The sequence below is a fragment of the Dendrobium catenatum genome, unplaced genomic scaffold (genome assembly GCF_001605985.2).
Source record: "Dendrobium catenatum unplaced genomic scaffold, ASM160598v2 fragScaff_scaffold_1413, whole genome shotgun sequence".
NCBI lineage: Eukaryota > Viridiplantae > Streptophyta > Magnoliopsida > Asparagales > Orchidaceae > Dendrobium > Dendrobium catenatum.
The window spans coordinates 975,045-1,002,436 of record NW_021319875.1 but is presented as its reverse complement, the minus strand read 5'-3'; the positions used below and the strand labels follow the sequence as shown (position 1 = coordinate 1,002,436).

The following is a 27,392-nucleotide window of genomic DNA, read 5'->3' as shown; positions in this document are numbered from 1 at the left end:
TGGACGGTCGATATCGAATCCTCTGATCATGCACCGTTCGTTGGACATTTGAAGGCCTTAATGATGTCGGAATTTGATGATCTTGGGCTCGTTGGATTCTTCTCGTCGAGCCGTTCGATTCGAGTATAAGCTCGTCAAAATCGGAGACCGTTTGGTAACTCAGAATGCAGTTTGAACCTTCCAACAGTGCTTTGAACCCTTGATTCAGACTCATTTGGGCTCGGATTGGGTTCATCTTGGTGTCGTTGGGTTCGTATTTCCGAGACGCTCAGTTTGACTGTAAGCTCGCTGAAATCGAAGTTCATATGCTCCTGAAATTATTTTTTGAAGTTTCTAACTAGTTTTTGCCTCGAGATTCGTGCCCGATCAAGATGATTTTGTGATGCCGTATCAATATATATATATTATTTTGTATGGTGTTTAATTTTTAATTTAAAATTTAAATAGATAATTAAAACTTCTCAAATGTAATGATTATTTTGTAAGGAGATTAATTTTAATTTAATTTAAAATTTTTGTAACCTTGTGGCAGTTAAAACCGCTACAAAATTTAGCACTTGATTATTTCTACCCTGCCGGTCCTAAAATTTCCACGGAATATCCTTGTAGTGCATTGCAATCACGACGGGTGTCCAGTAGTAATAGTATTTTTTTAGTATCTTTTTAAGTGCTTCTAAGTATAAAAAAATATATATTTTGCATGTGTAAAATTATATATGCTAAGAATATGCTATAAATTTTAAATTGAGAAATAATGAACCCACAAATCTTTAAAAATTTGTCAAATTTTGTTTAATATATAACTAAAAAAATAATAATTTTTAGGTTTTATTCCAAATTTACTTTGGAAAATGTGAATACCCTTCCAAAAATTTTAAAACTTGAAATACAAATAATATTTAATTATAAAATCATTTGAGATGTAGATACAACAATAAAAATGAAACAAAATCAAATTGATAAAGCCTTTAAATTATTTATTAACGTATTTTGCAATACTGAAAGGGGTTTTTGTTATTTTGTTAACAAGTTATAAAAAGGGACGAAGAGAAGAAAAGGTGCAAATATGTATTATTTTGTTAACATGTTATAAATTTTAAATTAGAAATTATAAGTAAATTTTATATATTAATATCATAATTAATTATTAATTAATTAAATATCAAATTAAGAAAATATCAAAAAATTTTAAGGGATTGAACTTTTTTTAAAGATTTAAATCTATCATTTTTTTATTTGGAATCATCAAATTAATAAATTATCATTTTTATTATTTGATAGGATATTTATGCTTAAATTTTACTTTGGTTAAACTATTATTTGCTATATATACATGTACATAAGAAATGAGATATTAACGCACATAATATTAAAAAAATAATAATAATTTATACAAAAGAAATGAGAAATTAACGCACATAATACTTAAAAAAATAATAATTTATTACATATCAAACACCAAAATATTTATATTTAGTAAATTATCACAGTAGCATCTATCCTCGAAAATCTCATTTCTCCATTAACTCTTAAGGGTTGTTTGATTGCCTTTGGTATAAAGTAATCCAAATGAATGGATTTTAAAAATTTATGTTTGGTTTAAAGTAAAGTAAAATGATAATGTAAAAAAGAGTATTACCCTAGTAGTTTATTGGAATTCTTCTAATTTAGCCAACTTCAGAATAAACTACAAATGCAATACTATTTCCACCACCACCAACCACCTCTGCAACAGCTGGCCATCCACTGCTACTGTTGAGCGTCATCACTGGCCACCACCACCGCCAAGCACCTCTATCGGCCACCGCCATAGTCAAGCACCACCACTATCTGGGCATCATCACCAACAACCGTTGCCATGCATCATCACCAACTGCCGCCTCCAGCTACTACCGACCATCCCAACCACAACCTTCTTGCTTTTTACATTGCATTCACTTTTACTTCAAACCAAACAAACTAAAAATAATATCACACATTTATTTTATATTTATCAAAATAACTCCAAAATATTTCTTTTATACTGCAATCTTTTTACACTACATTCTTTTTTTAAGCAACTAAATAACCCCTTGACCAAGAAAGTAATAAATAAATAAATAAATAAAAGAAGTCTCAATAAAGTCATGATACAATTTCACTAATCAAAGAGCATTGATAAGATCGACGTATGCAGAACCTTCACAATAAAGGAGAGATAAGAAGATCAATGGTGCATGAGTGAGAAAAGTTCCACTTGGAGGGGTTAGCATGTTATATTTATAATATTACTTACATAACTGAGTGCTATATAAATAATTAAAAAAATAAACTATTAATTATATAAATATATATAATTTCAGATGTTATATATGTAAATTTTTTTAAAGAAAAGGACGAAAGAGTCAACATTTCATCCTTTCTTTCCACATGAGTTGACAATATCACACTTTGGGGCAATTCACAAGGCTTCATTTGATATAATTTTTTGCTACCATTTTTTAATTATTAAAAAACAATATACAACAAACTATTTTTAAAAAAAAGCTTAAATTTTTTTTTGTGACGAGAAAGCACTGTTTTTTGGCCAGTCAAAACTCCGGTCGATCTAACATGCAACCCACACCAATTTACACGGGCCAACACTTAAGGCTTTCACTGCTTGCCAAGGGATTCGAACCAGGAGCGCCCAGGTCCCTGGTTCGAATCCCTTGGCAAGCAGTGAAAGCCTTAAGTGTTGGCCCGTGTAAATTGGTGTGGGTTGCATGTTAGATCGACCGGAGTTTTGACTGGCCAAAAAACAGTGCTTTCTCGTCACAAAAAAAAATTTAAGCTAATGTGCTAAATGGTCATATTTACAAAACAGGCAAAAATAATAATAAGTGCGATCAGAAGAAATAAATTAGGGTTGCACCTTGTGAAACATCAAGGGATTCATATAAAAATACCCAGAAATTTCACAAGAGCAACTACGAAGATTTCTCTCCATTTTCTTAATAAATGAATTGGCTAGCTGTAGATGTTTAAAATTTTATATTTACACAATTTCAAAAAAAAAAAAAAGAGGAAAACTTAGAGAGAGAAAAAATGGAAGAGAATATCCAGACTAAAATTTGATCTTGATGAATTTTAAAATTTGTTTTGAGATGAATACAATATAAGAGTTCATTATTCATATATTGCACTCAACTTAAAACAAATTTCAAGATTTCAAAATTCATTTGAATTAAATTTTGATCAAAATATTCTATCCCAATTTTTCTCTATTTTAGACTTAGGTTTTATTTAGGACGGCTTTCTTCCTGCTTCTTAAAACATCTTTTTAGTACAAATATTAAAAATTTTGTACTAAAAAACTGCTTTAAGAAGCAGTAAAAAAATAACCGCTCCAAACGAAGCCTTAGATGAAGGAAGGGATGATACTCAATTGTTAGACGTTGAGCAGTGGGCTTCAGTCTTGATCACTCGTGTGTTGTATGAACCACAGAAGTCGCACTTGTGGTAAAGCCAGTGAAATGAAGATACCCCCTTCCTATCACAGTCGTTACACAGTATATCCTGGAGAAATTCAGCATGGAACTTTTCAGCTTTTTATAATGTATTTATATATCTAAAATCAAAATCCATATGTTTATTTATATAACATTTCTATATTTCATTTTAGATAAAGTAATATTACTGATATTGTCCATATCATTTAGAGATTGAGATGCTATAATATATATAAAGATTTAGGCTTTGTTTGGGACGGCTTTCTTACTGCTTCATAAAACAGTTTTTTAGTACAAAGATTTTAAAAAGCTGCTTTAAGAAGCAATAAGAAAGCCGCCCCAAACGAAGTCTTAATGTTAGATGCATAAATGCATAAAAATTAAATGGTATGCATGAAAATCCTCCTAGAGAAAAATGAGCATGATATCACCTGGCTCTTGTCCCTATATTCTTCAGGAAGCTCTTCAGTAGCCAGTAATGCATCAAGCATGCCAAAATATACCTGAGCATGGATTTAAAACAAAAGGAAGGATGCAATTAACAAAAAGAAAGATACAACAAAACATGACATCTGGCCATCTAACAAGTCAATCAAAGGAAAAAATCATTCAAGAAAAGAAGTTCATGATCCAAGTTGTTGAAATTTTACATATATATGAAATTCTTATAATAATGCAAGAAAAAAAGTTATAAATAAAATACAAATAGAAATTTCCTCAGAATATAATTAAAAAATACTATCTTACCGCCATGTCTCCCAAAGACTTGCTACATATTGGGCAAGTGTAGTGGCTACAAGTGTAGGCCTGTGCAAAAAAGAGTGAAGATGGATGGTTTTCAAATTTTGAATTATCTTAAACTCCTAAAAATGCAAAACGGAAGTAAAAGGAATGGAAGAGGAGAACTTCAACGTTGACAAAAACAACATATAAGCAATATATATACCTGAAAGCAAGCTGAGTGCATGAAATGACCACAAGGTAGAGCTCTTACTGCAGCACTAGATGTAAAAAGAAAGTCACAACAAATGGGGCAATTAGTTTCCAATCCTTTTTCTCTGCATTTGTGTTCAACTAATTTCATTCCAAGGCAACAGTTGCATGTCATGCAATGGAAGAAATCCACACCGAGTCCTTTGCCAACACGACACAAATTGCAAAATGGGCAATGATAAACCGTCCTGCAGAAAATATTACATTCATTAGAAAGAAAGTATCAAACCCATAATTTAACATTTAAAACATTATCATCCCACCATCAAAAAAAACTTTGAAGTATGATTTCATGTGGCACCTAAAGCAATAAAATCCCTCCCACCTAAGGTATCATGTGTGTTATTCACCTTTTGTGAAGTATATTTGATGGAAAAACACAGGATGTGCAAGAAATGCAATTAGGTTTTGTTTGGAACAGCTTTCTTATTTCTTCTTAAAGCAACTTTTTAATATAAAAATTAAAAATTTTGTACTAAAAAATTGCTTTATGAAGCAGTAAAAAAGCTGTCCCAAACAAAGCCTTAATGAACAATTTGGGAAAGTTGAATTACGATGGAACTAGACCAAAGCAGAAGCTAGCCACTTGGGTTTCAGAAGGAACGTTTCTTTTTCGCTAGAGGTCGACAATATGAAGATAGTGGTGATTAAAGAAGTGCAAGGCTGGTACAAAACATAGAAACAAAACATATAAGCAATTCATGCAGGTAGAGCGGAGATAACTTGACTGGCATTGTCAGATTTTAAGAACATAATCATGATGTTTTATGCATGACGTATGAAGGGCTAGTGTTTTGAACTTAGAGAACACAGAATTCAAATCCAGGTGAAGCAGCCCTGAATGTCTTAGGAGAGGCCTGCATAAGAATTTGAGGTCATAAAAGTAATAATAAGAATTTTGGGATTAGGTACAAGGCGGGTAACGATGATGATGATGAAAAACACTAATAAAAATATTATTGCACGCAACTAAAAACTGGGATGTGTCAGCCAACTTAAATTCAAATAATTTGCAACCAATAACTGAGTAGTTCATCACCGTCATCCTAATTAACCAATAACTGAATAAAGAAGAGAAAATGAGTAAATAATGAGAATCTAAGAATCAAGTCTTACACTTCAACAAAGATACTGAAGAATTTAAAAGAAGAAGAAAAAGAAGAAAGCATTTCCACATCGAAAGGAGAATTTTTACTTAATATAAAAGTTATTTATATACTTCTTGACTCTGTTATTGAATTAACTAGAGTAGCAAAAACAAGCAAGAGATAACAAAAAATCCCATTAGAACAAATTTTTCGAATTTCAGATGTGCCACACTGAAATAATTATGAGTGCCTATATTTAAAATTTTCTTTTGTTAAGGGAGGCTAGAGGTTTTAGGTATTGTCCCAAAAATATTCGAAGAATGCTACAGAAACAAAGGGCTCATGTCAGTACTACTAAATGGCAAGGTTGTCTCCACATGGCATATGGTACCAAAGAAATCCTCACGTAATATGAAGACGTGATATCCTTGCAAGAAGAGGTCTCGATTCATTGTGCAAAAGTACCTCGGAAGGAGATTTGTTGCGCAATCACGTGAGAGAAAGTTGAATCTGATGACAACAGCGAGGTGAAAATATATGAAATTGATACTTATGATGATCAACTCGTAAGGATTAAACTTGCACCAGAAGAGCTTAAAAATGGTGGACAGGCGGCCACTATATGGATGAGCGAAGTTAATTTGGAGACGGGATTGGTCGAGGCTAAAGAGCGGATCAAATCGCGGCTGGTAGGCGGGTCTGGTCGTGCAGGGGGTTTGCAGAAGCGGGAGTCCGGGATCGAGCAAACAGGGTCGAGGTTGGAGGCGTGGGAGCAGAGTCGTGCGTGCGAATGAAGAAGACGAAAGGGAGAGTCGACAGTTCTGTGCATGAGTTCAAATACCAGTGAAGTTCCGTGCAATTTTTGAGTGTGTTTTATTGAAAGGAGTCATGAGTGGTTGAAACGTTTAAGCCGAATAATTGTGTAGCTTTGGAAGATCGTGCTGAGGTGGGGCCAATTGGCTGATTATACGTGAGTGGGGCCATTCGTGGCTAGTTAGTGGTCAACACTTCTTTATTACTAAATATCTTTAAGTCATTTTAAAGTTAAATATGTCAATCATCAAAAATACATACAAAAATTTGATATCATGTTTTTTTCTTAAAAAAAATTCTATATTTGATTACATCCTTTAAAAACTCCCAATCTAGTTCTTCAAAAACATCCAATTGCTACCAATATATGAGAAGAGTATTCTGATATTGAATGATACAAAGATCACCTTGAACAAGATCAAGTAAGGCACCACTGATTTTAAGCAACTTGGCACTATTTTTATTGTTCAAGTACGCCTCCTCTCTAGCATCCCAAATTTTATTTTCAAACCAATTTCTTTTTTTATGATGTTAATAAGCTAATATTATTTAATTCTCAATATTATGAACTTTAAATCTTTTGTGGAGAAATGGCCACATCAGTGAAGTAATAATCTTTGCTTGTCCAGTTAGCAAAAATCATAATTGATTGAGACCAAGATAGTATTGCTTTTTCATTTTGTGCCCAATAATTGGCAGATTGGAGAAGCCTTCATGGCTATTGATGTTGCCATTAATGATTGTTTCAAAGATGGAGATAGCGTAGAAAAAGAAGCTTGTATCAAATTTCTTTCTGTGCTCAACAATAATCTTGTTTAAGACAGAGGAAGAACAATGAGAAGAAATTGGAGACTAAAGAGGGATAAGAAGGTCCATGTAGTATGCTCTACTACCGTGATCAAAAATAAAATATCAAGAAGAAAAGACTTGTAGGAATAACATAGTGAGAGATTCTTGAATCTTATTCCAATGATCAAGCTAATGGGTAGAGAGATACAAGGACCAATTATGTGGAAAAAGAAGGATAAGCAGTAGGTACAAATCAAGGGAAATAAAGATAATATTAACATTCTCATAAAGGAAACTAGTAACAAGCAAACCAGGTTTCTAAAAAAGTAGCCACCGCCCCTTTCCAAGATTGAACGGACCAAAATAGCTGGGAATAAATCAGAGAGGGGTCCTAGGCTGCAGCTGCGCAAGTTTCCATATTATAATATTAATGGCTTTGATTGCTTCCTCCTCCATGTAAATTTCCTGATTAAGTTCCAGGATTGCTGCAGCAGTTTTAATCATCCCTATGACTTACAAGCCTTCTCACTACTTTTCAATTTGAACTCAAAAAAATCAGAAGCTATAAGTACTCCAAGATTTGGGCTTGGCAGCTTGTCCACAGTCATCTATGGGACGAGAATTTCCACACAAAGATCAATTATTGTACAGTACAATCAGTGCAAGCTGTGATGCTCACATAAATGCAAATCATAAAAGCTGCCAAGTACAAACTCTAGCTCACATAAATGCAAATCATAAAAGTAAAGACTGATACAACGTAACAAGCTTGCATTTTCTACAACAAAAATAGAGTTTGAGCTCCATATCACGTATATCAGGGACATTTGACATTTAACATGTGTGACGTTGAATAATGAGGATTTTTTAGCTTGATTGTCAAAGAGCATGCATAATTTAAAAGAGTTTAAAAAGTAAAAAAATAATTAAAAAAATTTTATGCTATGTATCACTAACCTTTCATCGTCAAAAAATTTGCAAATATTACAGTAGTACTTTGCCATAGAAAATCCACTGCAGGAAGGTGTTTTACATGTTGGCCCAATCGGCTGGACAATTAGACAACGCATGCACATCATTTCAGTAGTTGCTTTTCTGCAGCAACGAAATTGGCATGGAATCAAACAGAAGTTCAAATTCTAAAGCGCAAGATCTTAATTTTGTCACATAAAGTTGGGAAAGAACAAATTGAAGTAAACTGCTGTAAAATGAGAGATATCCCCAAATTCACGTAAATTATGTCAAACAATATAAGATAAAACCATAATGTCGAGGAATAACAATAAAGTAAAAATGCTGTTACTCGAGAAGCAAATCCAAATCTTGTCGACAACATGTGTAACAAACATACAAGATAAAACAACTCCGCAAAGAAAAATGTATTAGTATTGCTACATTATTTTACAGTAAAATGTCAAGCTACAAATTAAATGGTGGTATAGATGAAAGATGAAGCAAAACCTCTTATACTGCTTAGTTTGTTCACCTAAATCATGAAGCATTTTTCAGCAGTTTTATTTAAACTATGCTACCGATATTCTATAAGAGATTCTGTTTACAGTCCTTTTGCCTTAAATGAAACAAATAATCACAGTTTAAAAAAATTTTGAAATTTCAATGTTGAATAGAACTGCTCCGACTCTTATGGCGTAATAAAGGCTAATTCACATTGACTAATCAAATGTTCAATGAAGGAGCCTTACCTCTAAGCTTATTAAGCTTTCGTAATTCAGCAAACGATTAAAGCATCTACATAGGAAATATAAACGAAAATTCATGATCATTTTTAAGTAATTACTTCCCCTGAATGGAATAAGATCTGCTGTCATAGTGAGAATTTTTCAAGTTCTACGTTTAGCAAAACACATTCAATTCAAAATAGGGAAAGGTTTACGTGCCGTGCTTTTTTTTTTTGGTCAGGGAACTGGAAAAAAAAAAAGAGAACCCAACCAGCAAGTTCTCTACTTATAGAATAATTTTTATGTAAACAAATACCAATAATGTACAAGCACAAATACGTAGTTAATGCTTGCAAAAGGCAATAAAACAGAACAATTTTTTGTAAGTTATCCGTACCGCAGATATAATATTTGCAAATAGTGTAAAAAAAAAAAAAAAACTTTTAGATTAACATACAGTAAAGGTCATAGGTTGAATAACCTGTGTTGAGAGAAATGAGAATGTGTATTATTAACTGGGAAGATGGCTTATAAATGTGTGAGAACACGGCAAAGAAATAAATAATTGAGAATTATACCCTTAATTGTGAGGATATCTTACTAATATAATCTCCTATCAGTATCAAGAGTACTACCTAATAGACTAGCAACAATTAAACACAACAATATTTCTCATCAAATTGGAGAATATATATCTATGAGCTCCAGGTAATTTATATAAACGAGAAAAATGTACGTGCCTAAAGTAGCCGTAAAAATGTCATTTGCTATGCATTAAATAGATGAAATTCAAAAAGTACAACACCTCATATAAAATGACAATTCATTTCAATATGTTTAGATTATTCATGAAAACAAAGATCATTAGCACACATCATCTTGCATGTAAAATGTGTAGTTCTATATTGGCAGTCAATCTGACTGTAATCGTATGTTTCCTGCCTTTCAAGAAGATCATATTTCCTCCTACAAAGATGCAACATCCAAAGATTGACTTAGTCTTCAACAATACCACCAAAATCAGCAACGGAAAAAGCTTAAACCTTCTGATGATCAGATTTCATATGTACAAAAAGTCTTTTCTAGGAGACTTTTTTTTTCATTCGAGGACTCAAAAAATTGTTTCCCATTTAATTCAAATTTTGCATGCCATTCCAAAGATGAATGAGATATACCTACCAAAATTAGGTTATAACAATCAAATAAATCAACTTATCAACTAACTTGTGATATTGAGATGGATCAACAAGAGGTTCATCATCATTAGTTGTTGCGTTGGTCTCCATAAGTATACCAACAAGCTTATAGCCAAGAGGGTCTACTTCTTCAACAACAACATAAGCCTTTGTCCCACTACATGGGGTCGGCTACATGAATCATTTTCCTCCATTGTGTCCTATAATAACATATTTATTCTAAGAAAAAGATATTCTTTGTAATATAAGCAAACTCAATTCCAAGCAAATATTTTGGTCTGTTTTACTTAATAAATATTGTGATGATCAAATTTGATAAAATGTCATCAAATTTAGTAATGCCAAAATGGATCCCAACTATTCTTAATCCTAGAGTATCATAATTCCCTAGTTTAATTCCTCAATTATACAAAATTATTCCAAAATTTCCCTTGGGACTAAATTATGATTAATTTTGTATAATCAAATGACTAAATGGGGATTAATTTTGTCAAAATTGCTACATGACTATATCAGAAAAATGTGATAAATTGAGATTAAATTGACCACATGCAAATAATCAGGGGATTATTTTGGGATTTTATCTTCAACAAAAAATAAAAAATATGATGAATAATATAGGATTAAGCTTGATGAAGATAGAGTAATCAATAGTTGTGCCTCAAAGCCAATCTAAAACAAAAATTCACATAGTCTGACAAATCAAGACTATTGGCTCAATTTCAAATCATAATAACCTTTTTTATGTTTGCTCAAGAAAAATAGCACTTCAGCATGAATTCTACTTTGTAAATGTAGGATTCCATTCTTCTTAAGGCAAATTATAGTTAACCAAATTTTTCCTAAAGATTGTATTTAGGGCTTAATTAGATCTAGGTTGCTCCTTCTGATGAGCGCAAGCTCTAATAGTTAATTACCCATCTTACTCATAAGAGTGCTCTCTCAATTAAGGATGAATAGTTTTAGAATGTTTTAGTCTCACTTGTAGGGGAGAAAGATAGATCCGATCAAGATCTCATAGTTTCGTCGTCCTGGGAATACCTTGAATTGCAGTCTATCAAAACTAACAATAGTTAATCGTAGTATCCAAGGAAACTGATTAGCAACCATGGATTGCCTCTCAAGGATCCCGAGTAAACTAATGTGATTAGATATAGGTTGTAGTTTTATTATTGTTTGGGGTTTACATCTATTAGAATACTTAGTCAATTGATTTCGATTAAAGCTTGTGACTTAGAAATTGCCCAGTTATTTGAATTGGTTTGAGACTTACGGCTTTATTTAGAAGTTGCCCAAAAACTTTAGTATAGGACAAGGCTTACAACTTCGTTTAGAAGTTGCTCGTAAGCTTGGATTTAAAATGGGGCTTACGATTTTGTTTAAAAGTTGCCTATAGGTTTTGATTTAAGAATGGGCTTATGGCTTCCCTTGGAAGTTGCCCGTAGGTTTTGATTAAAACGAAGCTTATGGCTTCCCTTGGAAGTTGCCCATAAGTTTGAATTTAGAACTGGGCTTACGGCTTTGTTTAAAAGTTGCATGTATATTTTAAGTTCAGACGGGGCTCACGGCTTCCCTTGGAAGTTGCCCGTACGTTTTGTTTAAAATGGGGCATACGGCTTCCCTTGAAAGTTGCACGGTTATTTTTGTTTGGATAGGCCTTACGACTTCTACATTAGAAGTAGCCTGGGGTTTTGTGTGGGTTGGTCTTACTACTTCTATATTTAAAAGTGGTCTGATTGTTTGGATAGGTCTTACAGCCTCCCTTTTGAAGTTGTCTGTTTACTGGATAGGTCTTACAACTTTCTTTTGAAAGTTGTCTATTTACTTGGGTAGATCATATGACTTCCCTTCGAAAGTTGCCTAGAGTTTAAATTTATGATGGGACTTACGACTCTACTTAGAAGTTGCCATATGTTTGATTTTATGAAAGATCGGACAGCAATTACTTTAGTTTACAGATCATTACTCTGATGCTTTTTATTGCAGTAGTTTCTTTTCTTTCCTTAGCATTGTTTTTAGTTACAGCACTTGGCTCTTACCAGTAGTTTTTGTTACAGTACTTGTTTTTTTCCTTTCTTGCAATGTAGTTTTGATTACATTTGGTAGTTTTGATTACAGTATTAACTCTCGTTTGTTTGCAGGAGCTTGCACTGGTAGGAGCTGATTTAGAGAGCTTTGGAGATTTTCAGTTTGTTTTCTTAAAGAGCTCGAGAGTTTGGTTGGTGTATTAGTTTTAGGACTTTGGTGTTTTAGTTGATGTAAATTTGTACTTATATTTTTTTTTAAGCGCAAACATGATTTTATTTTCCCTCTTTTTAATCAAAATGTATAGTTTCACCGAAGTGGCTCTCCCATCTTTGTTCTCTTTTTCAATTGTGCTCCAATATAATTTAATTAATTAATCCATGAAATTTAAATTAATTGAATTTTTAATTGATCGATTGATTAATTGCTCAATTAATAATGCTTTAAAATTGATTAATTATTAAATGAGATTTCAAATTTAATTTAACTTAATTGATTAATTGTTTAATTAACTAAAATAAATTTCAATTTTTATTATATTTTTAAATTATTTGATTAATTAATTAATATAATTTCAGATTTAATTAACCAATTATTAATTTTTTATTTATATTTGAAATTCTAATTAATCAATTAATTAAATTAACAATTAATCAATGTTTAATTCTAAATTAATTAATTAACCAATTTTTTATTAATTGTTAAATCATCGCTCTCCAATTTTTAAAATTTAATTTGATCCAATTTTAAACTAAAAAATATCCCTATTCTCTCTTCTCTTTTTCTTTTTCTTTTATTTGGCAATCTCATGGAACGATTTTGGCAACCTCCCGGCATCCTCTCCTTGCGAGAGGAGTCGGTTTCGCAATTGTCATTGCTTTTTTCCCCGTCGAATTTAAGATCAACAACGTGAGGCTTTCAATTTGAAATCGCTTCAACCAAATCTAAGATCGACAACGCGAGGTTTTCAATTTAAAATTGTCCTGGTCGGATCTAAGATCGACGACATGAGATCTTGAATTTGGTTGCATTCTGGCCGGACCTAAGATCGATGGCACAACTCTTTGATTTGATTGTTCCTGTCTATTGATTGCCCCTGTTCATTTATTCTTATAATTATTTAAAAAGAGATTGGCAGTTGGAAGTAATTTTATGCATGAACATCTAGGATTGCTGCTTTGGATTTAAATAGACAAGGATAAGGCATCTAGCTGCACAGGCACCAAAAACGAAGGCATTGACACTTAAGCATACAAGAGCTGACTTGCTTGCGTGTGAAGTGGAGATCAGCGCAGAAGCGTTGGTGAATCGTACGTGCATGTTAGAACGGCTCGGGCAGAATCGACAGGCTGGGCATTCGTGCATGTATGTAGGAGGAAGTGGAATTCATGCGGCATGGGGTGCAATGTTCGCACGAGTAAGAAGAGGAAGCGAGCATGCTGCACTGATCAAACAAACGGGTTGGAGCAAGAGGCTTACGCAAGCCGGAGAAAGACAAAACAAGTGAGAGAACATAGTATAAGTTTTCAATTTCTTCCTCATGTATGTATTGATCAAGTGAATGTATTGTATCAAATGGAGGCAGTGTTTCTAAAACAGTGCTTCTGTTCAATTGATTTTTGCAGCAGTGTATTCATTTCAAATTTTCCCTCTTTCTTTTTTTTTATTTTATATATTATTTATTTTAAATTAATCAACACTTGAGAAGACTTAAATCGCCCCCCCACTAAATACATGTACAAGAGGTACTTTCTATAAATGAATTCTTACAAGTCACCATAAATGAAGCACACTTACATTTGTTTGTAGCATAATCCAACACTAATTGATTGCTACATATCAAAGAACCTAGACAAAGTTTAGGCATTTAATATTAGAGAATGTGCCAAAATAGTCAACCCCATAAATCTAGGTGAACCTTCATGCAACCAACTTAGTTTTTTAGTGAACAATCATCCATCAAGAATTTTGATAGTAAAGGTTAAATCCTAGCCATCCCTTAGCCCTTGATCCCATGGCCAACATGAGAATCTGTGGGAGGCTCACCTTGTTAAATCCCAACCGTCCCTTGGGCCCTTGATCTCATGGCTAACATGAGGATCCGTGGGAGGCTCATCTGGATCACGCCAATCTCCTTCCAGATTTGAGTGATTGATTTAGGAAGGATTATATTAGGGCAGTTATGTAATATTCTATAATCATTTATTTCCTTCTTAAGATATATTATATAGATCTATAAATAGGGATAACATGCAATAAAATTAAGTCTTTCCTCTCTCCAATTCTCTGAATTTAACATGATATCAGAGCCTTCATTATCATTGTCGGAATTCTGAGTTTTTTTTCCTACTATAATGCCTTCATTGTCGGTCTTTCCTTATTGTTGTTATCCTATTTATAACCAATGCAGCCTTCATTGTTGTCATGCCTAATATAACCTTCATCTCTATCATTTGCCACCGTAATGTTTGAAGTAAATTTCTCCCAAACTTTGACCAAATGGAGGACTCTATGGTGCACCAAGGAAGAAAAGACCTCCAAAATTGCAACCTTCCTATAGTTTAAATGGGAAGAATTACTTGAAGTGGTCTCAATTTGTGAAGACCTACTAGAAAGTGAAAGGGAAGATGAATCGCCTCCTTGGGATAGGATCAAAAGATGGAACCCCTAAATTTTGGGGATGAAATTCCATGACTCCATAAATTAGTGATACTTTTATGTTCCTATATACTGTAATGGACATGTGGGATCCTGCTAAGAAAACATTCCTAAAAGCTCGGGATGTTGCTCGAAATTAAGGTCAAGGTGGGAAGCACAAAAAAAGCAGCAAGACCATGACTGACTATATCACTCTCTTTCATGATTTGTGGCAAGAACTTGATCACTGCAGATATATAGAAACCAAGTGTCCAAAAGATGTTATCTTGAAAAGCTTTATTGAGAAAGATAGAGTGTATGACTTTCTTGCATGATTAAATGCCAAGTTTGGCCAAGTTAGAGTTCATATCCCTGGCAAAGATGAGACACATTCACTAAATGTGATCATTTCTCTCATTCGTGCTGAGAAAAGCCAATGGCGGATAATGTTAGAACCAAAAGCTGTTGAAGGTTCAACAATAGTAACAACTAAAGAGGCGTTATGGAAGAAAAGAGGTAAGGATTTCTCAAAACCTAAAGAAAGTATATCTTTGATGCAGCTATTGTAAGAAATCAAGAAACACAAAGGAGACAGACTAGAAGCTATATGGAAAACCCCCAAGTAAGGAGTGGAATCATTGCAGTAGACAAAGGGGGACATTACAAGCTAACATTATAACAAGTTAGCCAAACCCAAAAACTCAATCCAGCTTTAGAGAGCTCAATAAAAAACCTATTGATGAGCTACAACAACTCTTGGTATCCCTTGAAAAACCATCAACATCTTATTCTTCTGCATTTTCAGATAAGTTTCCTATATTCATTGGATTAAGTGTCTTTAGAAATCATTTGAAACGTTTATGGATCATTGACTTAAGAGCCACATATCACATGACACACTCTACTACACACTTCATCACTACACTCCTTAGCCCGAGTGATAAGAAAATCATCACTACTAATAGTTCTCTTACCACAATAGCAAGCCAATGAGACATACCCTTATCTCCCCCTCTCTCACTCTCAAAAATGTGATCCATATACCTCAATTATCCACAAACCTTATCTTGATACAAAAACATACCAGTGATGATAATTGAAAATTCCTATTTAGCCCTATTGTTTATTTCAAAACCAGGGATCAGGAAAGAAGATTAGACTTATTAAGGAGAAAGATGGATTGTACCATAGTTTAAAATTGTACAATTAGAGGCACGCCTTTGCACAATGCAGCTCCCAAACGCCTCAATGCCTAAGCAATTTTGGGTTCATGTGAGGCTTATGCCTCACGGGCTAAGAGGCGCGCCTCTAAGGCGCTATTGCGCAATTAGAGGTGAGGCGTACGCCTCTTCAAACCCGGTCCCACCTACTTAAAATTAAGTCTTTCTTCTATCTTCCATTTGGTTCTAAGCCTACCCGAAAGAAATTCTCCTGCAAGCCTCTTCTGTTCGCGAACGTCCTGCTCGGCTCCGCTCGGGTTGGCTTTTTGTCGCCTCTCCCGCCGGCGACACCTCACGCCGGTGAGCAAGAAGGGTCCGGCCGCCCTCTACAAGCACTCCATTATTGGTTTTAGGTCTTTTTTTTTTAGTTCAAGAAAAGTTTTTTCAAGATATAGAAAATCTAGGGTTTTCTATTTTTTGAGATTTTTGTATGTTTTCGCATTTGTGTATTAGGAAACATGATTAGGGGCAAGGAAAAGACAAATACGTCATTGCGGTGTGACCATTCTTGGAAATACAGTGTACAAGTTGATGTAGGAGGCGGCGAGAAGACGTATGTGTATTTAAAATGCAATTTTTCTGATAAAGTGATGAAGGGAGGAGTAACTCACATGAAGAAACACTTATCCGGCTCACATAAGAATGTAGCACCTTGTGCGAATGTTCCGGATAACGTGAAGGAGGAAATTACAGCTTATATGAAAAAGAGTACGACGGCCAAACATTTACAACATGAGCAATTTGATGAAAGGGTCGAACATGATGCTTACTTTGGGAGCGAGAGTGGAAAGGGCTCTTTCTCCGCTATGCATAATAGAGGTCCACGGGGTCATATGGACCAGTGTATGACTACTCTAGGAGAGGATAGAGGACAAGCACAGATGATGCCTGCAGTTGGTACAAAAGAGCGCTCTTTCAAGGACAAAGAAGATCACAAAGTTCATATACAACCACTCATGTGTCTTAGCCTTAATGAGAAAGTTTTCAAATAAGGAAATCATTCTCCCTGCAACCACTAGGTTCGTTATTATATTTGTTCACTGCAAATCATTTTCAATTCCTAATGCAAATTTATTCTATAGGTTTGCCGCATCTTATTTGACACTGCAGAGCCTGTTGGATGTGAAAAAAACCTCTTGAAGCAATGTTTACATCAACACAATGGCTTAATTCTACATGGGGGAAGAAAACCGAGGGGAAGGAAATACGAAGACTAATTTTAAATGATAAATTTTGAGCTACTGTGAGTTATGTCATATTGAGCACGAGACCCTTGGTACAAGTTCTACGTTTAGTGGATGCCAAGAAGAAACCAACCATGGGTTTTATTTATAATGCTATGAATGAGGCGAAGGAGTTGATCGCACATAACTTGGGAGGAGAGGAGGACAGTTATAGAGAGATTTGGGATATCATTGATGCTCGATGGGAGGTACAGTTACACCATCATCTACATGCAGCGACGTATTATCTCAATCCTCAATTTCAATATTCAGAGAGGAAATCCTAAAACCCGGAGGTGAAGCTTGGCTTGTATCATTGCATGGAACAACTAATACCGGATCAGACCATTAGGGAGCTTGCAGATTTACAGCTTGTTCTATTTCGAAATAAGGAGGAATTTTTTGGTCTGTAAGCAACAAAATCAACTATTGTCAAATGGTCTCCAGGTATACTTTTTTTTGTAAAGGCAAAATACTTTAATATGTTTTGATTATCATTTTTCTTCTTAAAAATAATTGAATGGTGGATCCAATTTGGTGATTCCACCCTTGAGTTACAGAGTTTTGCTGTTAGAGTTTTGGGTCTCATTTGTTCTTCTTCTATATATGAGCGAAACTGGAGTACATATAATCAAGTGCAAACAAATAGAAGAAATCGGCTTTCAACACTCAGAATGAACTCCCATGTGTATATTATGCACAACAAGAGGTTGAGGAACAAGGGGTTGAAGGATGATGAGGACCCTTTGGTGTGTGATGATGTGACATCTGATAATGAGTGGTTCATAGATGATGAGACGGATTTGTTATTATCAGACTTGCAACTAGAGAATCTAAGTGTGGATGTTTTGAGGGGCGAAGCAGATCAAGTGGGCACATCCACTAGTACAACACCACACACATCCACTATCTCTTCAACACAACAACCAAATAAAGGTATTCCACAACTTCTTATATGCTATTACATTATATTTATATCAAGTGGCAAATAACATGATAATAATCATTCTTATTGAACAGGAAGAAGAAAAGTGAGTCACATTAAAGATGATGAATATATGATATTCATAGATACAATTGAAGAAGAAGATTCTCTTGAAGACCCATTTAGTGATGGGACATGATTGGATTATATATGTTTTTTCTTAATTGTAATTTGGGAGTTTTGATAGACTAATATTTTATGGTTTTGTACTTTAGGGCATGATTTTATTGCATCTATTTTCTTACTTTCCACTAATTTCACTTGTCATTTAGATGTTTTTATTGTATGATAGAATCTTACTATTATTTACTTGGTAAAACCATTAAATTCTCATTTACGCAATTCTTCGTCCGTGAGGCTTACGCCTCACATCGCCTCGAGGCTTAGGCCTCACCTCACGGACGAAAAATGCCTCGAGGCTTATTTACGCAATTTGAAACCTTGGATTGTACTATCTGAAAGAACTAAACAAATCCACTATTATCACTAATGGCTATTCTATGTTATCCCTATTTTTTAAAAAATTTACTATTTGACTTCATCATTTTAGATTAGAGCATCCATCTTTTGATGTCTTAAAAAACATGTATCCAAAACTTTTTAATGAGTTAGAAAATGAATTTTTTTATTATAAAACTTGTGAGTTAGCCAAGCATAAACGAGTTTCTTTTCCAAACAAAAATGAAAAATGTCATACTCCCTTCAACCCTATATATAGTGATATCTGGGGACCATAAAAAAATCCTAATATTTCAGGGGACCGATTATAATACCCAAAAAATTTTGTCAAATGTAAGCATGATAATTTCCCAAAATCATTCCCTATTTTATCACTCATATAGAAAATGTCAACCTTATTTTCATTAAATTCTAATTTTCATTCTAATCAATTTGATATATATATATATATATATATGTCCAAAATATCGGTATATCTATTTATTACAGCTATTCAGCATTTAATATGTTTAGTTAATAGCTACTACACCTATCTAACATTTCATTAAATGACTTTTATTATAGCAGACGTCTTGTTTGCCACTTAAAAATGCACGCAGTGGCTGATCTGTAATCCTACAACCGAAATTAAGGGAATAGGTTAGTGGTAAAAGCATTAGTATATTATATGAAGATATGAGTTAAGTAAACACTGAAGTATTTCCTTCATTCCATTGCTTCCCCTCCCTCCATCCTCTCTGGATTTTGAAGTAGCGAGTCAAGTGAGCTGATGCCGTGAGGGTTGTTGGCTGGGAAAGGTTGCTGAATGCTGCTGGGAGTATTCAGAAATTAGGAAATTGTTCAAATCCGGTAAGGAATCAATCGAGGGCTGTATTGTTTGCTGAATTCAGTATTTACTGGAATTAATGTTTGTTGAATTCAGAAAATAAGGGAAAGAAAAGGAATGTTACTGCTGTTTGCTGAAAACAACAACTGAAATGCTGTTGTTTGTTCAAAACAACAGTTGAAAACAGAAAGGAAAGAAAGGAAGAGAGGTTGTTGGCTGAATTCAGATATGGCTAATTGCTGAATTCGGGAGGGGAAGTGAGGAATGGAGTTTAGGAGAAGAGAAGAAACTTTGTTTGAATGAGGAGAAACTTCTTTGGAGGTAAAGTTTACCTCATTTTGGTTAAATTTTGCTAACCTGAGTTCCTTAATATTAAGTTATAACCTAGAATGCATTAAATGGAAAAAATGCCGTATTTAGATTGTATATAAGACAAAATGAGGACGAGGTACTGTAGAAGGAAAAATTCACCTGACTACTTTAGAAAACGATGTGAGATACCCAAACTATGGTAGAGGAAATAATAAATTTTATATAACTGCGACCACATATTTTTATATAATTGTGAAAGCAATATTTTCAGTTTCATTATATCTTTAGTTACTGGTTCATCAAGTTCATCAAGTATTTATTGCAATACTATTTTTTATGATTGTTACGAAAAGGTAAATGAATAGGCTAAATGAGATAAGTTATATATTAGGGATAGGCTCGAACAAATAACGGTTAAAGACCTGGTAAGATAAGCCTTAGAAAAATCATACAAAAGATACCCCACATTCTCTCACTTCTAAAAATTGAGAATTCGTACCCTTCCTTGAATGAGAGAGTTGTCGTCTAATTCTAAAATTAAGGAATGCGGATCCAACCTTGAATTAGAGAACTATAAGTGTGCAAAAGTTTATAATCATCATATGACTTGCCAAAAGTATTGAATAATAAACACAACATAAAATATGAAAGTTAAATATACATTAATGTTTTGTACACGCTTATTATATAAACCCTTATATTATTTTGAATTAAATTCAAAAATGTTTCTTATTTATTATATTATGCTTGCATATTTCATTGAAATCTAAATCATTAGTAATGATTGCACTGCAAGAAAATGGAAGAAGGATGTGGGGATTTAGGCAGGGGATTGATTACAATTTTGTGAGCATATATTTTTGGTGTATATAGAAGTCAGAATAGGAAGCTATACATATAAACTTTTAGGCATGTAAATGTTATTTAAAAGTTTAGTAAACTATATATCTTATTCGATGCATTTTAAATATGAAATAAAATCTTAAGGTTTGAAAAACTTGATGTGTTGGGATAATCAGGATAGCTTATTTCCTACTCATTTGATAATGATAGATGTATTTCAGAATGAATGTTAGTAAGAGATATGTCTCTCCAGATTCTCCCTGTTACACTCCAAGTTGACTGAAAGGGGTCAAAACGAGGTGTGACACTGATGTTTTATATACTTCATTGGCAACTACACTCAAGTCTCTTGGATCTTTCTCCTCAAAAATAAATATGATGTTTGCACAATCCTCCCCATTTTTCACACCATGATCCATAATCAATTTGGGATAAACGTAAGAAACTTTCGTTCCAACAATGTCAAAGATTACTTTAACCAAACTTTATTCTCCTACTTTCAAAAGGAAGATATCATTCATGAGTCTTCCTATATTCACACTCCACAACAAAATGGAGTTTGCAAAAAGAAAAAATGACCACTTATTTGCCTCCAATCGTGCACATCTATTCCACCACAATGTACCCAAATCTTACTAGTGGAAGCCATTCTGACAGCCAAATATCTCATATATTGACTACCTTAAAAAATCTTGGGACTAACAACACCAATAGATATCATGTCCTCTTTTTACCCTGAATTCCTAACCCATAACAACCTTACACCCAGAATCTTTGGGTGCACTGCCTATGTTCACATTCACAGCAAAAATAGAGAAAAAATAAGATCCAAGAGCAATCAAATGTATATTTGTCAGATATTCATCCACCAAGAGAGGTTATAAGTGTTATCATCATCCACTAATAAAACCGTTATATTTATTGATGTTACTTTTGACGAACAAAAACCCTATTTCGTCAAACCTCATCTTCAGGGAGAGATTGAAATTGAGGAAGATGAGGAAAGTGAGCTTGCCCCTATTGACCTTCCAGCTTCACCTCAAACCAATCCACCTAAACTTGAAACTGAAGCTAGGGAAACTGAGGACAAAGCCATTATAAATAACATGAGGTTTGGAAAAGTACAATCCAGATGTACAAATCCAAACTATGTACCAGAGTGGATCCAACAATCAAAATTGTCTCCTGAAATTGAGGTAAACATAAGTTCACCAAAAACACGAGGATTAGAAATTTCATAAATTTATTATATATGGGTATTAGAGGAGCAAATTGAGGCACCTAAACACAAGGATTAGAAATTTTATAATTTTGAGCAAGAGAGTACGAAATAAGCATATTGCATCTTACTATTAAAGACAGGATACAAAATGAGCATACATGTGAAAAGCTTGGAATAGCTCCAGTGAAAGATAAAATTGGAGAGAGTCGCCTTAGATGGATTGGTCACATAAAACAGTGGTCTTCTAATGACCCGGTTAGGATAGTAGATGTATTAGATTTGGCTTATGTTAAGAAAGGTAGAGGTAGACCTAAAAAGACTTGATTAGAAAATATTTGAAATGACCTTTCTTTATTAGATTTAAATGAGAATTTAACTCTTAATATGATACAATGAAGAAAATGGATTCATATAGCCGACCCCACGTAATGGCATAAAGGCTTGTTGTTGTTATTGTCGATGAGCAAGAGAGTACAACCCAAATGACCTTTCCAGAGAATTGAAAAATTCTCTTAGTATGTCAATTTCTCCTAAATTGTGTTTTTGTGAAATGAGCATGTCCTTTTGATCAATTTTCTTTGTATCCACCATGACTTTAGGTTTTCCATAGAGTTTTCAATAATTTTCTAAGGTATGCCACTTCTTGCACACTAGTTGCTTTTTGGTGGAATGTTGTGCTTCATTTTTTGAAGGTTCAGCCACTACATTAAGTTTCTCTGATATCCATGGCTGACACCTCTGAGTGGGTGTTTCCAACATTATCATCCTTTCTTCTTTAGCACATACAAGAGAGAAGGCTTCATTAAGGGAGGGCATGATTTATTTGCCCAAATTTTGAATACAACCTTAATCAAATTCTACATTCAAACAAGCAAGCTTCAAAGATCCTTTCAATTTCTACATATTGTTTTAAAACTACAGCAGCATTAAAGTATTCAATGATAGATACGTTACCTCGTTCGGTGATTGAGAGCTTTGTCTTAATCTTATAAATGAAAGTAGTATCCTTAACCTTCGAGTATGCCTGTTTAATAGCTTCCCAGACTTAATTGGTTATTGTGAGGAACATGTAAAGTCCACTAACATCAGACATGATGGAGTTCCATGGCTATGATATGACCATGAATCTTACTCATCTCAAAGTGTGAGCTTCGGGTCTTCAGGATCTGAGGTGGATCAATAAGGATGTGAAATTTCCCATTTCCCTTCTAAAAGGTTTTCACAATATGAACATTTTAAATAATTTTCTACATTCAAACAATTTGAGCTTGCAATCCTTGGAATTATCCTTTAATTGGACTGATCTGATTATCACCATCCATAATAGTTGGCTTTCAATACAAATCAAAACTCCCAGACATGGAGAATAAAGAAAACAAGAATGAGGGAATAACATTGAGAAAAAAGGGTAATCTAACCAAGATCTCTAATACCAAATAAAGAATGGTGAAATGGCAAGGAAGCTTGGTTTGTTTATCATATAGTCAAGGGATATTTATACATAGAGCTGCCTAAATTATATTAAGATTTTATACAAGTCAAAAGAGAGTATTAATTACAATAACAAAAAAACAATTCATGGATATCGACTGCAGGAATCATAGAAAGCAGCCTTCCTTATTTAATCCGTGTGCTTGTTTGCTTTCCTTATCTGCTAAAACCATACATGGATAACTGTCACCAGCCCTTGAATCTGTAGCCTTTCATTTTCCTTTTCTAATGTATGATCCGTGGACCCTTGCTTCCTTTTTGTTGAATGAACCGTGAACACCAGCCATCCCCACCCCCCACCCCACCTTGTTTTTTTACCTTTTTTTTTTTTTGCTAATTATTGCATAATTATTCGACAAATTTTACACTGGCAATCAACTACCTAACACAATCATCCACATTTCTCATCCAGGAATTGGGACCTGACAACAACAGTGTTAAGAAAAGGATATAGCAAAACTCAGATTGATTGTTTTCTAATAAAAAAAATATATCGTTTAAATTGCAAAGATTGTAAAGTCATTCCGAGTGAAATTTTATGTACTCAATATAGCTTATTAGTTTTAGACTTTAAGATAAAGAGGCAAAATATTAAAAATAAAGTAAATCGTTGTTCTAGTATTAGATTGGGGCATTTTAAAAATATTAACAAAAATATTTTTGAAAGTAAGATTCTAGATCTTAAGATTTTGCTTGTGCATGAGGAATCTAATGTCTAGTGATATTAAGAATGTTGCAAAAAATGTACTTGGAGTATCAAAGGGAAAAGCTACTAATAGTAAAACTAGATGGTGGTGGAATCAAAATGTGCAAGAAAAGATAAAAAATAAGAAGATTTAATTTAAAAATTGGTTTAGCTATAAAAACTCTGATAATTGGGAAAGATATAAACAGACCCGTAAGTAGTCTAAGAAATTAATTTGCAATGCAAGGATATTAGCTTTTAATGATTTATATAATGTATTAGATACTAAGGATGGCAAAAGATATATGTATAAGTTGGCTAAACAAAGAGATAGTAGTAAGAATTTAGTTCAAGTGGAGTATATTAAGAATGAAGATTAAAATGTGCTTTTCTCATAAAAGGATATTTAAGAAAGGTGGATGAGATATTTAAGAAAGGTGGATGGTCACTAAAGTAAAAACTTTTTAAAGAAGATTATGAAAATGCAATTTACTTTAGTGACCATAGTAACCTAAATAAAAATAAAAAATTTTATTTTTATCGGCATATTAGTAAAACCCAAGTTAAAGAGGCTTTAAAGAAAACAATGTATGAAAAAGTTGTTGGACCTTATCATATTCCAATAGAAGTGTGAAAATGCTTATGAGAGCTTACTAAACTTTTTAACATTATTTTAAAGACTAAAAAGATGTCAGATGTGTGGAAAATAAGTGTGTTCATTCCTATTTTTAAGAATGAAAGAGATGCACAAGATTATGTGAATTATAGAGGAATTAAGTTAATGTGTCATACTTTAAAACTATGGGAGAGAGTTATGGAACATAAATTGCGGCATGACACTAATGTTTCTCAAAATCAATTTGGATTCATGTCAGGTAGGTCTACTATAAAAGCTATACGTTTATTGAGAGGTTTGATAGAGAAGTATAGAGAGAATAATGAGGATCTACATATGATTTTTATTGATTTAGAGAAAGCATATGATAAAGTTCCATGAGTAGTATGGAGAGTTCTACATAAGAAATGGGTTAATAATGCTTATATTCATGTCATTAAGGATATGTATGCAGGAGCTGATACTTGTATTCAAACACAAGGTGGTTTGACCAAGTATTTTCCTATTTCAGCTGGATTACAACTATGGAAGCCATTATAGAATTTCTTGGCTTACTAAACTTTTTAATACTATTTTGAAGACTAAAAAGATGTCAGATGAGTGGAGAATGAGTGTGTTAATTCCTATTTTTAAGAATAAAGGTGATGCACAAGATTGTACAAATTATAGAGGTATTAAGTTAATGTGTCATACTTTAAAACTATGGGAGCGAGTTATGGAGCATAGGTTGCAGCGTGATACTAATGTTTCTCAAAATCAATTTGGATTCATGCCGGGTAGGTCGACTATGGAAGCCATACATTTATTAAGAGGTTTGATAGAGAAATATACGAGAAAATAAGGAGGATCTACATATGATATTTATTGATTTAGAAAAATTCATATGATAAGAGTTCCAAGAGAAGTGCTATGAAGAGTTCTTGAAAAGAAAGGAGTCAATAATGCTTATATTCAAATCATTAAGATTGTATGCAGTAGTTATTACTTGTGTTCAAACACAAGGTGGTTTGACCAAGTATTTCCTATTTCGGTTGGGTTACATTCAAGGATCAGGCCTTAGCACATATCTTTTTGCTTTAGTCATGGATGTTCTCACTAGACATTTGTAAGAGGATGTACCTTGGTGTATGCTTTTTGCTGATGATATTCTTCTTGTTGATAAGACTAGAGAGGGAGTTGAAGGTAAACTTGAATTATGGAGGTCACCTTAGAGTCTAAAGGTTTTCACTTGAGTAGATCTAAAACGGAATATATGGAGTGTAATTTTAGTAGTAATAGACCTAGTGGAGGGGATTGTTACTTTGGGCGATCAAGTCATTAGTAAGAGTACACGTTTTAGATATCTTGTATCTATTGTTCAGAGTGATGGTGAAATAGATGGGAATATTATTAGCAGAATTCAAGTTGGATGGTTGAAGTGGAGGAATGCATCTGGCTTGTTATGTGAAAAAAATGTACCCCTCAAACTTAAGGGAAAATTCTATAAGATGGTAATGAGGCCTGCAATGCTTTCTGGTGCCGAATGTTGGCCATTAAAAGAGAAGCATAATACTACGTTAAGTGTGGCAGAGATGAGGATGCTCGGGTGGATGAGTGGCTTTACCCTTAGATATAGGATACGAAATGAGCATATACTTGAAAAGGTTGGAGTAGCTCCAGTAGAAGATAAGATTAGAGAGAGTCGCCTTAGATGGTTTGGTCACATAAAAAGGCGGCCTTCCAATGACCCGGTTAGGAGAGTAGAGGTATTAGATTTGACTTGTGTTAAGAAAGGTATGGGTAGACCTAAAAAGACTTGGTTAGAAAATATTAGGAATGACCTTTCTTTATTAGATTTAAACAAGAATTTGACTTTTAATAGGACACAATGGAGAAAAAGGATTTATGTAGAACACCGACCCCACGTAGTGGGATAAAGGCTTGATGTTGTTGTTGTTGTTGTTGTTGTTGTTGGATTACAATAAGGATCAGTCTTAAGCCTAAATTTTTTTGCTTTAGTCATGGATGTACTCACTAGACATTTGCAAGAGGTTGTACCCTAGTGTATGCTTTTTGCTGATGATATTCTTCTTGTTGAGAGGGTGTTGAAGGTAAACTTGAATTACGGAGGCCAACCTTAGATTTTAAAGGCTTTCATTTGAGTAGATCTAAACTTGAGTATATGGAGTGTAATTTTAGTGATAATAGATCTAGTGGGGGATTGTGACTTTGGGCAATCACTTCATTAATATGAGCACACATTTTATATATATTGGGTCTATTGTTTAGAGTGATTGTGAAATAGATGGGGATAATATTAGTATAATTCAAATAGGATGGTGAAATAGATGAGGAATGCATCGGGCTTGTTATGTGAAAAAAAAAAGTCTCTCAAACTTAAGGGAAAATTTTATAAGATGGTAGTGAGACCTGCAATGATTTATGGTGCAGAATGTTAGCCATTAAAAGAAAAGCATAATATTAAGTTAAGTGTTGCAGAGATGAGGATGCTCAGGTAGATGAGTGGCTTTATTCTTAAAGATAGGATACGAAATGAGCATATAAATGAAAAAGTTGGAGTAGCACCATGAAAGATAAAATTAGAGAGGCCGCCTAAGATGGTTTGGTCACATAAAACGGTGGCCTTTCGATCACCCGGTTAGGAAAGTAGATGGAATATATTTGACTTATATTAAGAAAGGCAGAGATAGACCTAAAAATACTTGGTTTGAAAAAATATTAGAAATGACATTTTTTATTAGATTTAAATGAGAATTTGACCCTTAACAGGACACAATGAAGAAAAAGAATTCATGTAGCCAACCCCACATAGTGGGATAA

General features: G+C 33.7%; 1 protein-coding gene across 3 annotated transcripts in view; it reads right to left on the bottom strand.

The window, feature by feature from the left end:
* Positions 1-2,806: 2,806 nt before the first annotated feature.
* The window catches only part of LOC110094889 (zinc finger protein BRUTUS), a 47,312-nt gene continuing 22,726 nt past the window's right edge, over positions 2,807-27,392 (bottom strand). The window contains exons 10-14 of one of the 3 annotated variants that reach the window (XM_020820229.2): positions 8,111-8,248; positions 4,417-4,651; positions 4,218-4,277; positions 3,902-3,973; positions 2,807-3,537 (exon numbers count right to left, since the gene is read on the bottom strand). In XM_020820229.2, the coding sequence (XP_020675888.1) occupies positions 3,403-3,537; positions 3,902-3,973; positions 4,218-4,277; positions 4,417-4,651; positions 8,111-8,248 (640 nt within the window). In that variant the 3' untranslated portion in view covers positions 2,807-3,402. Of the gene's footprint in view, positions 3,538-3,901; positions 3,974-4,217; positions 4,278-4,416; positions 4,652-8,110; positions 8,249-22,790; positions 22,947-23,590; positions 23,694-27,392 lie in introns of those variants that run through there. The other 2 variants (XM_028699913.1, XM_028699912.1) reach the window with 2 other exon arrangements.